At 41.9% G+C, this 14,257-nt stretch overlaps 1 protein-coding gene across 2 annotated transcripts in view; it reads right to left on the bottom strand.

Annotated features, from left to right (window-relative positions):
• foxo6b (forkhead box O6 b) overlaps positions 1-12,403 on the bottom strand; it is a 50,290-nt gene extending 37,887 nt beyond the window's left edge. The window contains exons 1-2 of one of the 2 annotated variants that reach the window (XM_086193886.1): positions 11,765-12,403; positions 11,105-11,614 (exon numbers count right to left, since the gene is read on the bottom strand). In XM_086193886.1, the coding sequence (XP_086050012.1) occupies positions 11,105-11,602 (498 nt within the window). In that variant the 5' untranslated portion in view covers positions 11,603-11,614; positions 11,765-12,403. Of the gene's footprint in view, positions 1-11,104 lie in introns of both variants that reach the window. The other variant, XM_086193885.1, reaches the window with a different exon arrangement.
• Between the last annotated feature and the right edge of the window lie 1,854 nt (positions 12,404-14,257).

Below are 14,257 nucleotides of genomic sequence, written 5' to 3'. Positions count from 1 at the left end.
AAAGAAATGGGAATGGAGGAAGACCGAAAGGAGGGAGGGAGACAGAGTCTGGAGTTCATTTGAGGCTGTCTGTCGTCAGGTTCAGCGTCAGCCATCACATGGGCAGAATGCTAAACACTGAGCTGAATCCTGACCTATTTTCATCAAACTGACACAGAAATCCATTGAGAGGGAGCCATACGCTGCTAACCTCTGTTTGCCTCCTGGACCATCCTCAGTTAGCCATCACACATGAACACACACACGCACACTTAAACACACACACACACGCTGAAACACACAAATACACACACCAAATACACACACTGTTACATATGATCCAAACCTGCTTGATTGCTCATCTCCAAGGTCATCATTTTGTGAATGATTTTCCATTCAGCAGAAGCTTGAAAGGCTTTTATATTAATTTGTCCAAATATGCCGTTGGACTGAGGAAGATCCATTACTAAAAATCTTGCACACAACAGACAGTGGGTACTTTGTTCTTCTTGTGTGTCCTGACTAGACTTGACATGGTGAGTAAAGACTTCACAAAAAGCAACTCAGTTCCCTCAAATAATTTATATTGCCACATTCAAAATTCAAATTCCAAATTAGTATTTCCAAATTTCCTAAATTGTCTCAATCTTTTCAACCTTGCGCAATAAAACCATGATAAGTTGCATAATGTTTGGCCAATTTTATGAGAATGTTTCGACATCCCCCAAAAAATAGCATTTGAAGGAAACAGGCTGACGTGACACACTGATGTGCACAATGACCCTGAAACAAATTGTAATCCTGGGAATTGCATAAATTTCCACCCTGAGTTATTCATGCCAGGCAAAAAAGAAACTTTCAGATCTTTTTCCACCAAAACATTTTAACAAATAATAGACTTAATAATACAGACTTGCTAATGAATGATGAATGATGGGTGAATTCCAATTAGTTGATTCAGCTTCAATGAGAACATCTCCCACATGAAAACAAACTTGGACAAGAGACACAAAGATGAGATTTACACTTTATCAGAGGGTTTATCAGGCTGTATTGTGGGGGTTTTACAAGAGAGAATGCTTCAAGGATGAAAACCAAAACCAAATCAATGGTTTGGCAAATATACATTTACTGGCACTCCTCCCATAAAGACTGGTGTGCAACTGCTTCCTCAAACTTTTATACAGGCACACCGGAGGATTGTCCCAGAGACAGACATGCCACTAAAATGGAGCCCTTGTTGAACTAATTTACAAAGTCAGTAAGTGAGTAAAAAAGGCAGGTTAGAAAAATGTTGCTATAATTTGTTTTTATCTTGATATTACTAAATTGTATTTTATTTTATTGTGTCTATGTGATGTATTTATGGGCTGCACGGTGGTGCAGTGGTCAGCACTGTTGCCTAACAGCAAGAAGGTTGCGGGTTCCAACCCCGCCTCGAGGACAGGATCTTTCTGTGTGAGTCTCCATGTTCTCCCTGTTCCTGTGTGGGTTCTCTCTGGTACTCCAGCTTCCTCCCACAGTCCAAAGACATCAAGAGTGGACGAGGCTGATTGATACTCTAAATTGACCGTAGGTGTGACTGTGAGTGTGAATGGTTGTCTGTCTCTATGTGTTGGCCCTGTGATGGACTGGTGACCCGTCCAGTTTTACCCTCATGCCGAAGGCAGCTGGGATATCGGCTGCTGCCCCCCCGTGACCCTTAACAGGATAAGCATTTGAAGATAGATGGATTTTTTTCAATTGTATTCATGTGATTCAAAATACAAACTCATTCACTTTAAGGAATCATTATGTCAAGAATTAATGGACTGTGTGGGATAGACCGCAGGCATATTTTAATTGGTATTTTTCCTACTTCACAGAATGTCAGTAAATATTGCACTCATGAATTCTGAAGGGTTCATCTGTATTAAAAAGTGTTTAAAGGGGCCCACAGAGGTTGTTCAGGACATGAAAAATGATCAGGGCGAAAAGAGAATAATCCTGAATCTTAGTTGTTGTGATGCAGTCGTCATTTGTCCACGGTATAGTTCCTTTATAACCATAGCTTTGTACTGCTGACCATTTGTCCTTAAGATATTATCCAGGTTGTATTCTTTACTGAAGAGAATCTTGCTGAATAACACCTGTAAATCTCATCTACTTATTTTCAGCACTGAGCTGATTTTCTGCACTAGTCCAAAATCCGTGATCAGTGGTGCTAACTTCCAGGTTAGCCCCTGTAATGCCAAAAAAACCAAAAAACAAATCTTCCTCCCACAGTCCAAAGACAACGAAAATGGGGACGAGGCTGATTGATACTCTAAATTGACTGTAGGCATGGCTGTGAGTGTGAACCGTTGTCTGTCTACATGTGTTGGCCCTGTGATGGACTGGGGTGAACCCCGCCTCACGCCCGAAAGCTGCTGGGATAGCTCCCCCCCGCACGCCTTAACAGGATAAGCGGAAGAAATGGATGGAGTTTTTCAGAGAATATCCCATTCATATTACAGTTTGAAGATTCTGCTTGTATCACATTACAATGTTCCATCTGGGGCATTTTCTGAATTTTCAGGCTAGTGATTCAAAAATAAATACCTGTGCTTCGTGACAAGCTTGTAAAATTTGCTAAAAATTCTAGCTAAATTTGTTTGACTGCTGTACATGTCACTTCCCTTTATTTTACACATTTACAAGGCACCTCACTAATGTGAGTAAAACTAGAATACTCCATTTCTTTTTCCGATGATTGCATGCTTATGCATGCTTATGCTTATGCACTGCATATGACCTAATTCTGGTTAAGGTAGTCAGAAAATGATATTCACCTGGTGGCATCTTAATCTGGTTAATATCTATCTAATATTATGTCTTTGCTGCTTTGCCAAACAGTGATAAATCGGCCCTGGTTACTATTTCACCCATCTATTATTCTCACTCACAGCCTTCTGTCTGTTAGAATCAAATTTGTGAACATTCTTTACTGTGTGGAAGGCCATCCCATTGTTTAAATTATTCAAAACGTTTGCTACCACTTGTTAAACAGCAGCAGTACTCTTGTTTCTGCACGTCCACCCACTTCAGCTCTACAGAAGTGTAGGGGTTGAAAGGTGTGATCCAGGTTGTCCAGTGTGGCACTTAGACCTTCACTGTCTAGCAGCATTAATGACAGAGCTGCTGTTGTCTGACTGATTACCCAATATCAATCCTAGTTTACCCTGCCCGCCAACAGAGAAAGCCCACATGAAGATCTCAATGAAAGTGACTTATAATAGGAGGTAATGATTTCCCTTGGAGGGATGATCATAAGGTCTAAGTGGAACTTATCTGCTCATCTCCAAAAGCCCATCATGTGTCCATGCAAAGACACTGGCCTATGTCAGCACGGGAACCTGCTGCAAGGAGGGAAGGTCTGGATGAGTAACCATCGAAGCTGTGTGTGTGTGTGCGCGTGTGTGTGTGTGTGTGTGTGTGCGCGTGTGTGTGTGTGTGTGTGTGTGTGTGTGTGTGTGTGTGTGTGTGTTGTGCCTGTGTGGTAGTCATTTGGAGCTGTAGACAGGAGGGGGAGTGACTTTGAGAGTGTCTGAGAGGCACATCCTGCCTGCAATTAAGGTGGAATCAGAGAGAGATCTGTGCTGCCTTGATAATGAGCCTCATCTGAATTATTAACTAGGGCTGTACCCCCTGGACCTGGACTCCCATCAGGCCATGCAACACAACTACATGAGCAGATGCATGCAAACACACACACAACTAAACTGTTGGATCCATACACACTTCTATCAAACCCAGTTTAGTGTGTGGGGTAACTCAAAGTAATCCAATTTCCAGTGAAAATAAGAGCAACACATATGCCATTATAATGCATCAAACGCCTATTATAAACACACTTTTAGTTCATGGTGATTTATTGAAATTGGTGTATAGCATAATGAGTACAATATGCCCAAATTTGGGGGGTTGAATACTTTATGAAGCAGCGATGTCATTAATCACATTAAATTACTGCACTAGCGCCATTTCATGTGCATGGTTCGGTCTCTTTTTTTCTCTGATTCCAGCGGGATCCGATTTTAGCTGCTGTGGCTTATGTGACTATCAAAACTCTTTCTGTAATGTGTGCATGAAATCATACTTTTTACGGTGGATTCGAATAACCCATTTTGCTCAAGGATGTTTCCAACTTAGCAAAATGACAGTATCTCTGTGGCCAGCGAGTTTTTTGAAATCTCCCGAAAAAAAACAAAAACCTGTTTCCATTTATAGCTCCTTACACACAGCAAACACTGGACCCTCTTGTGCGAAAGAAAGGATCGTACTGTCCCACAGTTCTTATATGTGTTGTCCTCCATCCAAAGTTGTGATCGACTTGATGAAAAAAAAACAATATAAACAAATTTACAATATACAAATATGGAATGTTTTTTAGTTTTTATGTTACGCTGTAAAATTGTAAACATGCTCATCAGACAAATAAATAATCAATCTTGTATATAAATGTGCACAGCCTCTCTTGATGAGGAGACGAGCTTATTGTTCCTGCTGCAGGGATTGCTGCGTTTCTATTTGTTTCTCTTCATATGACGTGTGTCTACACTTGTTGTTTCTATAGAGGGTACAGTAGATTTCCTGTCTTGCATAAAAGTGACTTTCATTTCAAACAATAAAAGTTGTAGTTTCCACAGGTTGTCAAGATTGTAAGGACTACAAACAAGGTGAACACAGCAAAGTTTCTAAGATACATGTTCTATAGCCCATCTTCAGAACATTGTATGTGTTGTTTCATGAGTCGGACACATGTCAAATATATGTGCCATAACTTTATTTCGTAGCTGAATGTCAATGCAATCACAGGCTCAGTTCTTAACTCATCCCATCTGACCTTGACCCATGATGTTCTTCATCTGAGGAAAGAAAAGTGGCTAGTAACAAATCTAAATTTAACCTTCTAACAGGATATTATATTCTATTTTTACCAACAATTCATCATAAATTATCCACACTAGACCTCTACGGCCTTGCCAGCAGTGTAACACCATTGTGTGATGACCTGTTCCTGAGTCACAGTCGAAGAGGAGGACAGACGACTGAGTGGCTTTTTAACTCATGCTCTGCTCATTGTCCGAGTCAGACACCAGAACAGTTTGAAGCCTGAGGTCTGGTCTAGTAGACAACATGAGGAGAAAGTGTGCTCGGCCTAAATTTACAACACACCACACAGTACGGTTTCCAAGATCCGCCTGCCTGCCTGACTGACTGACTGCTGTGTCTGTGGAATTTCCGTCCATAGAGAGTTCTCAAAATCTTATTCATCTGATTTATTCCCAGTGATTGAAGTGTGAGGGCTGAGGGCGAAAATTTTATGTTCTATTCCAACCACTATGACTCATTTAAACAGTGAACACCCAGCTTCAACTGCCAGTGCATCCCTTGTTTACATCCTAGCCCTCCACAGATTGAACCGATAGCTGCCTCATCCTATTCAAAAGGCCGTTTGTAGCCCTGCATCAACTGATAGTCTCAGATCAAAATGTCTCCATCTCCACATGGCCTCCTCCTCTCCATTCACCCATCTCTTTTCAGCTGCTCTCTCTCCATTCACAGGACTGATCAGATGAGTTTTACCAGATTCAACAACCAACCCCCTTTGCCTTCCAAATTCCTTTTCCCACTCCCCGCCCCCGGTTAACCCAGCCAAGCCCGCCAACTCGAGAGCTGCCTCTCCTTCTGCTGCGCCTTTGTGATAATAACAATAACTGTGTAAGGGCTTTCTGCTGAGCCAGTGCCAGGCCGGCTGGCAGAGGGAACCCTCCGAGCCTGTTCCTCTATCTCCAACCAATTCCCTTCTGTCTCGGCTGGCGCTGGAGCATCACAGGCATTAAGGCTGCTATCAATGTGTTCAGCAGCAGGGGCCTCCGCCACTCGCTCTTTCTTGTCTCTCTACTCTCCCACTCATTTCTGAATTCAATTGAAAAATGTTTTATTGGCAAGACAAACATAAAAAAAAAAATACAACAACCTTGTTCTTGAAAATGTCTCTTAGCCTCTTCATGTTTCTCTCTGTCTGAGTGCTTGGGCACCTTATTACTTCTCCATTTTCCTTAGAAGAATTAGTTCTTGGTCAAAAACATCGGATGTACATTCACTCACCATTTTATTAGGTACACCCATATCGAATCGATGCAGTGCAATACAACAACCTTACAACAAAAACTTCCTGCGAGAAGATTGAGTTAATTTATTTTAATAATGGTATATAAGGTTGTAATTTGTGGTCCTGTTCAAGTGTACAAGGTCATGCTCAGGGGAATTCCCAATATCTTCTCAATTCTGAATCAGATAAATAGATAATATATCCATTTGTTCATATTTACTTGTTTTCTTTCTTTGTGTGATTAAAGACATCTTTCATTTGGCCAAATAATTCCTTGTCTTCCTGGTTCTGTGATAGGTTTCTGTTTTCTGTATTCTTTTCGATGGCCGATTGTATGATCCAGAAGTGGTTGACAACCTTTTTATACTTTTGTGTAGCTGACAAGCAGACAAAAGTCATTGTTGCTATTTGATGAATCTTCAAAGCGTTGACATCATGCAAGAGCTACTGCTGACACTCACCATTTATTTCCTGCAAACCTGTCTAACTCTAAAACCCCAAACCAGAGCATACTTTTGTCTGTCTTTGTGATATAACCTGACTAAAGATGAATTGGGACCCAATCACTTCCAAATCCCTTTTAAAAATTGCTTTCTATATTGCACTGTATCCAAGGCTTTTACACACATTTCTATTAACAATTAGCAAAGATTCAAAATACAGATGAACGTACACGTGCTTGAAATGGAAGGTCACTGCTCACAGAAGCCATGTGTGAGGAGTGTCTGTATAGTGTGGAGCCAAAACAATGAATCCAACAGCCAATTGATGATATCAGTCATTTGCAATTGATTTGATTACTGATCAGCATTTAAGTAGCATGTGTCATACATAATCATTAGCAGGAGGCCTAGAGAAGATCATAAGTGAATGATTTTGTTGGCAGTGTCTGTCTTTTCTCTCTGAGCTTTGAACATCTTCAAGGATATCTGTATTCATCAGGTAGCAAAGGACCAATATGGAGAAAGGAGATTGGCACAGTCATAGAAGAAGATGAATTTCTTCATAAACATTCAAATCCGACATCAATGCATAACCAGAGAAACAGAGTTTGAAGAACTCCTCAGAACAAAGATCAAGAAGGTTGTTGGAGGTGGAGCTCTCCATTTTTTTACGTTTCATTTACATTAATTTTCGAAAGGGGGTTTCTGGAGGGAATAAGTAGGTTTCTCATAATGTGCTGTATTTGTATACAAGTGGCACAGTGGGAAGTTGGCATCAAATTTTGCAAGGAACCAGAATGAAGGGTGAGAAATAACTGAGCTCGGTCTTACATTCGGCCAGACACTTCTTGTTTTGACTGCAACTTTGACAGGGTGGTTTTTTTCCACCTTTATTTGGGTTTAATATTTTCTACCTGTAAAGTAACTGGCAGATGACCTACAGCTAAAAGCTTGTGAAAAAAAATCCAACCTAGTGACCTGAATTCAAATTAGTTTAAGCCAAGGAATGTGTGCGTCAGTTTTCAATGCCTCTGCACTGATGACAAACAAGGGCCAGATGTATTTCATTTGGTTTGGTTTCCCACACGTTCCATTCTCATTTACACGTATTTACTCAAATTTGGCACAAACATCTACTAGACAGGACAATGAACTGACAAAATTTTGGTGTGTGCAATATATGTATATATATATATATATATATATATTAAGAGAGAGAGAGAGTGTTGGCCGAAGGTAAAATATATCATGTATTTCAGAGTTACCGGCCAAAATCAGCATTCCACACTTATATCACAGCTTGCTTGTAGACGTGTGGAAATCCTAAATAAACCTGCATTTCTCTCAATTCATTCACGTGAAGAACACACTACAATGGACAAAACGCTTGGAAATTTTTACCTGAAAAATGGAATTTAATAGTTATTCAAAATCATACCCGATAAAGTATACTGCTGCATGCTTGCCTTGAGCTCATTATAACACTCTGATTACAACAGCCATACACCCACGATGTGACTTGAATGTGCTCTTTTGTGAAGCCTTCAGGTGGGGTGAGTGAGTGTGTACCTGCCTGCTGCTAAGTCTGTGTACAGTACAGCCTACAGACAGGCCACAGCTCAGCACAGCCATTCCCACGCACATACTTGTGAAAGGAACACGACTGTGTATGTGTGTGAGATGCTCATACCACCACCCCCGTCACCAGCACCACCTACGGAACCGGGCTCATATGACCAAGTACGACCTCCCACCTCAGCTGTAATGACATGCACGGCTAAAACACTTGACCACTATTAGTGAACCACAGCGAGAGAAATCCATACTGTAAGTCATCAAGAAAACCTTACTGCCAGATGCTCAACTACTCCTGTACTGTGTTTGTGTGTGTGTGTGTGTGTGTGTGTGTGTGTGTGTGTGTGTGTGTGTGTGTGTGTGTGTGTGTGTATGTGCGTGTCTGTCTATCTGTTTGTGTCTGTGAGAGAAGGCACAAACAAAGAAATACATGCACTGCTGGAAACCAGAGGTGTGCACATTAACACCTTGCATCCGTAGGTGTGTGTGTGTGTGTGTGTGTGTGTGTGTGTGTGTGTGTGTGTGCGTGTGTGTGTGCGTGTATGTGTGTGTGTGTGCGTGTGTGTGTGTGTGTGTGTGTGTGTGTGTGGAAGCTTCTAGCCCAGATGAAGACAAAGGGCCCAGTGGCTGTATTGAACAGCAGCTCTCAGACAGGATTACACAACAGCTTTTAAAGACTGCTTTTAATAGCAAGATTCTGACTGGATCTTATTTCCCTCCCACTCATCCCTTCCAACTATCCCCCCCCCCCCCCCACACACACACACACACATGCATGAACACACACTTAGGAGCATACAGGAATGGGTGAGGGAGTGAAGATATGGTGCATGAGTTGTATGTTTGCAGGATTCTCTACCTCTGCGCTCCAAATCCCATTAAAATTGCTGCCAACTGTACAGTTCAACATGTGCGTGCATGTGAGCGTCCCTTTCTCCCCCTCTTTTTTGTTTTTGAAGAGTGTTATTATCATTCAATCAAGTTGTTTTTCATCTCGACTTGGAATTTATCTCCACCAATCAGATTCCTGCTGAACCGGCCAATCAAATTCTCTGAGCAAAGCAGCCATCAAGCAGGGCATCCCTTGGCAGCACAAACAAGGCCCCGGGGATTAAGTCCCGCCTTAAATCCAATTTTAAACACTCCATACCATAAAGACTGGACAAGGGTTGTTGTTGTGCCAGTCAGACCTAGAAGAAAAGTAAATTCTATTGAAAAAATCCACGTGTACAATATTTCCATATTGCTGAGTTACTGCTTCACTGGTGGTTGGTATGGAGCCAAAGGTAAAACGAAGAATATAAGGGAACATGTGTGTGAAAGAAAGTGGCTGTAACAATATGACAGCATGACAGCAATGGAAGGATTATAGATCCACAATGTTAAGACAATCGGATGCTGTAAAACCCCTTTTGATCCCAAAGCAACTCGCGGTTATTTCTCATGCAACAGTGCCTTGTTAGATCAGAAAAGCAAAGCTCAGAAGTTTACCCTTATAGTCAACCCTTGTAGTTTGGATGATTTTTAAACTGGCACAAACTGGAGCTGTAGTGTTTGAACGAAGTGTGAATGTGGGAAATCCACCCAGCTGGTCTTAACATTGTTAAGAAAATATTTGTGAGACAGCAACAAATAGTTTCAAAAGGAATAATTCTTACATTGAAATCTGGTTGATTTTAAGTTTTCTTATTAAGCAACTACTAACTGTGAAATACCTGATAAGGTGTTTTAAGAGACTGATCCAGACTCGGGACTGTTGTAAGTTCTTCCCACACTTCGGAAACATGAAGCCATTATATTAAGATAACATGAGTGTTGAGAGATGAATCTCTTGTCGAAGCTCCTGGATAGAACAATGCCAGTAAACGTCTAAAGTTATCCTCTCAATTAAGGAGAAGGAACTTAATGAGGCCAGAGATTCCCATCAACTGTAATGACCCTTGTAGCTATGAAACAGCCATTAAATAAAGGCAGAACCAAAGCAGAAATAACTTTCGTCTTTTACTTTTCTGAGTAAAAGCCCGTCAAAATATTACACATTTGAGTTCAAGACTTTGACCGCAAATTTGAAAGTTTAATGCCAGTCCATATTTGACGGATATTTGTTGTTAAATTTCCTAATGTGCTATTTTAAGCAGATTTCATTTAGAGAATACGTCGTTTTCTTTGTACTGGCTTGAAATTCTAAAAGACTGGCACGTGAAAGCTTAACTTCGGCAAACGGCCTGTTTACGGGCTCGGAAACAAAAGACCCTGAATCCTTACAGAATGGGTGGTTCATTTAAAAAGATTGCAACAAATAATCTATAAGATTAAACTCCTATTAATTTGAATTTAAGGGATGATCTGGTTATACATCTGTTTGCTGTGACAACCCATGTCATCATCTCTTGTTATTGTCCTTTAAAACCCTTCGCCTTTTGCGATGGGCCTGTGCGTAATTCAACGTGCGCAATGGATGTCAGGGGGGCGGGGTGCTGAAAACGGTTTATGCTGAGCGCCCAACTGGCGGCACCAGTGACGAGCCAGTGGAGAAGCTTTACATTGAATCTGAGGCACACTGTGGCCCCCATGTGACCCGAAAAAAATCCCAAAGAAATATGACTTTGTAACCAGACACTTTTCGAGTGCGTCACAGCTTGTTACTTTCGCCTATCCAAAACGAAATTGTAAGGGGCGGGGGGTTGTGGCTTCTGTTACATGCACAAGCTGCGAACCCTAAATACAATGAACCCAGTGAACCCTTCTTCAGCCTTCTTCAACCATGCTCTCCGCCTCTTTCCACACACTGTAGTGAAGTGACATGGGGACACGCCACTGACATAAATCGCTGGAACCAAAGGTCAATTATGTGGTTTTCAAAATATGCAGAGAATGAGTTATACTGCAGACACAGATGGGAGCAACATATAAAGTAGATCCTCCACCTAAATCGCCATGTGGTGTGACAAATTTCTTTCATGTGGCCTACCTTCCATCCGGCTGAACTGTTGCTGTCGCCTTTATCCTTGAAATATGGAACAAAGCGAACCATCCAGTCATAGATTTGAGACAGGGTGAGTCTCTTCTCCGGAGTGCTCTCGATGGCACGCGTGATGAGGTCTGCATATGACAGGTTCCCCCACGCGTTCCGCCGGGAGGACTTGGCTTTGCGCAGCTGGCCGGCCACGTCGAGCGCAGCCCCGGACATGCAGGCAGGAGCGGCCACGACCGGCGCTGGAGCGCCGGCTGGGTGCTTGATCTCTGCCGGTGCGCCTCCTTTTCTCTCGGCCCGGCATGCGGGCACATCGTACTGCTCCACTTTGACCGATGCCAGGGCCAGACCTCGACTCGCCTCTTCTCCCCCGGAGAAATCATCCGGACACGGCAGCGGCCAGGTGCACGACCGCGACCGACTGTGAGGATCAAATTCCGAATCGATATCAACCTGATGCGCATCCATGCCGCTGTTCTCCATCATCATCAGCATGATGATCTCCCGCTAAATAGATGTCAAAAACGGACAAGGTCACTATAACAAAACGCCTGCCAATGTTGACGTCTTTTGTGAGTTAAAAAATGCCCAAACTGTGCTCTCGTGCAAAGTATAAAGACAAATGTATTGTTTCACACACAGAGATGCTCAACCAACATGAACAAGCCGGCGGCGACGTGGGATATTCTCATTCTCCTCGGTGCAACAATGTGGAATCACATCAGGACAGATGAAGGTGTATCCGAGGCATCAACAACACTATCAGTCTCTCTTCCATGTTACTTGCACAAAACACCGGCTGCGTGGCTGCATGCGGGACCGACTGACAGTCAACCATCCATTCTGAAAGCCAGACACACTTGGAAAATGTCTCTGTGCTCCGGCTGCAGCAACAGTTGATCCCTCTGAGAGATGAGGTCCTTCAAGGTTCAAGAAACGTTGATCAACTCCCACGTTAATTGACTTTACAATTGTCTCCCAGCTCCAATGCCACTTTTCTCTCCCGTCTCTCTGCTGGCTGGTGAGAAGCTTCAGCTCAAACTCAACGCGAGCACAATTACTCCCTTAGACGTAGAAACGGGCTCTCATGAATCATTTATTTGAAGCTATGAATTTCCAGACGAGAAATGAAGCCCTCGTGGATTTGATTTGGAGCATCCTCTGTGTCTCTTCTGCACGCCTCACTTCATACAGTAGATTTGTCTACCTTTGTCTCAAGCTTTCCGTTGACATGTCACATGGGTTGTAGCGTCGGCTGCCTACCTATTGCTCTGCCTTTATACTACAAGCCCGCGCGTCTCCGAAGGCTTAAAGCCACTTAACTGCAGCTTGGAATAAAGTGGAATAAGTGCTGCCTCCATATAATTGGACGCCGCCTGGATCAAGTCACTCCCTCCAGAACAGGTTTCCATGGGAGGAGGAGAGACGTCTCTGTGTGTGTGTGTGTGTGTGTGTGTGTGTGTGTGTGTGTGTGTGTGTGTGTGTGAGAGAGAGAGAGAGAGAGAGAGAGAGAGACAGACAGAGATGACAGTCGTGTTACAACTCTCAAAGACAAATTTGTATGCAGCAGTATTTGAAGTCAGTTCTTGCAAATTAGAAATAATTTTCAACCATTACACCCTGATTTCTTTAGCAGCAAATTATACATAACATCAAGAAATCTGTCTTTCTTCAAAGAAAACATGTAGTTTTTAAATATATGGGAGTGTTCTGTTGGTCTGTGTGTGTTTTCCAAAGGCAACAGCTGATGTTCCTCTTAAAACAGCCTGGATTTTATTTATAGCATTTAAAATTCATAATGACCTTTACTCAGCATGTATTTTCGAATAATCCATGAGTAAGCTGCCCTGTACAGCTGCAGCCCATGAAATCCATGTCTATGATTCTATATTAATACTTTCTCCTGGAGTCATAATTAGGATTTCAAAGACGCTGAAGTCATGAGCATGATTTGTACCATCCTTTGATGTGCCTTGTCTGTCCACATGAAGACAATCAAACAATGTTAAAATGCTTGTTTTTCTTTCTGAATGCAGTTGTCAGTAACCTTAAAACAGCATTACCGAATTTCTGTCCCGACACCCATCTCCAACTGAACGGGAGGTAATTATTTTAAACTGTTTTCAATCGAGTTGCGCTAACCACATCTGTGCACCAGAATACGGGTTTTAAACTCTCTAACCTATTTTCATTTTATGTTTGTTCCCTGTCCAGTCAGTGGTTGTCGAGTAAAAAAGAAAGATAGTTTACAAGATCAAGAAGCAGCAGGTATTATATTATATATTATATTCAATATTAATATAATCATAAAAATAACATTTGCATTTTGGGCATTTCCTTAACTTCTAAAAACAATCTATTTGGAAAAAAAACAATTATTTTGTAATAAAAAGAATGAATGATACAATATATAACACTGGAATAGATTAGATAAAGCATCATGTGAAAAACTACAACTGTTTCTGTTTTTTCCAAACAGTCATCATGATGGTCTGATATGAAGTGAAAAGGTTTAAGGTACAGTCAATAATAAAGCAAATGCTGAGGTCCATGTTGAGAAACAAACATTGGTGTCAGACTGGTACAAACTACTGACTAAAGGACATGCTTCCTCCCTTGTGCGATAAGTGGATGATGTTGGAGATCCCTCCCCGGAGACGCGAAATCAAAAAACAACACACACCAAAAATATTAAATATTGAGAAACTCAGTATCCCTTTTCATTTGCTTTTTGAACCACCACCTGTCATAGTACTAGCATGAGGCTGATTTCCTCACAGGCATTGCTGGTTTCAACTGTTTCTAGCACATCGAATCAAATGCTGCATTAAACTATAAACAGACAGGTTTTTATTTCCCACTCACACGACCTCATGATATAAACTTGCTGGGTCAAAGAATCAAAGTCTCAATTTCCTTTACTGTCTTTGTCAAAAATGTTCAGTTTTGGGTCTGAGTCCATAGAGCAGACTCCATCAATAGTCTCTCTGTTTGTTGTAAGCTCCTCTGGAAACCCCCAGCCCTGATAGGCTGCCACTGTCTGACAGCTGGTTGTCAGTGACAACCATAACCTCAAATGCACCTAAATGGAATGCTTTCATGAGGACTAAATGGGCCTATCAACATGAAGAGAGCTAGCGATCTGGCTGT

The sequence above is a fragment of the Aulostomus chinensis genome, chromosome 22 (genome assembly GCF_037954235.1).
Source record: "Aulostomus chinensis isolate RoL2024-O1b breed Wild chromosome 22, RoL_Achi_v1.0, whole genome shotgun sequence".
NCBI lineage: Eukaryota > Metazoa > Chordata > Actinopteri > Syngnathiformes > Aulostomidae > Aulostomus > Aulostomus chinensis.
This window is presented reverse-complemented; position numbering and strand designations above follow the sequence as displayed.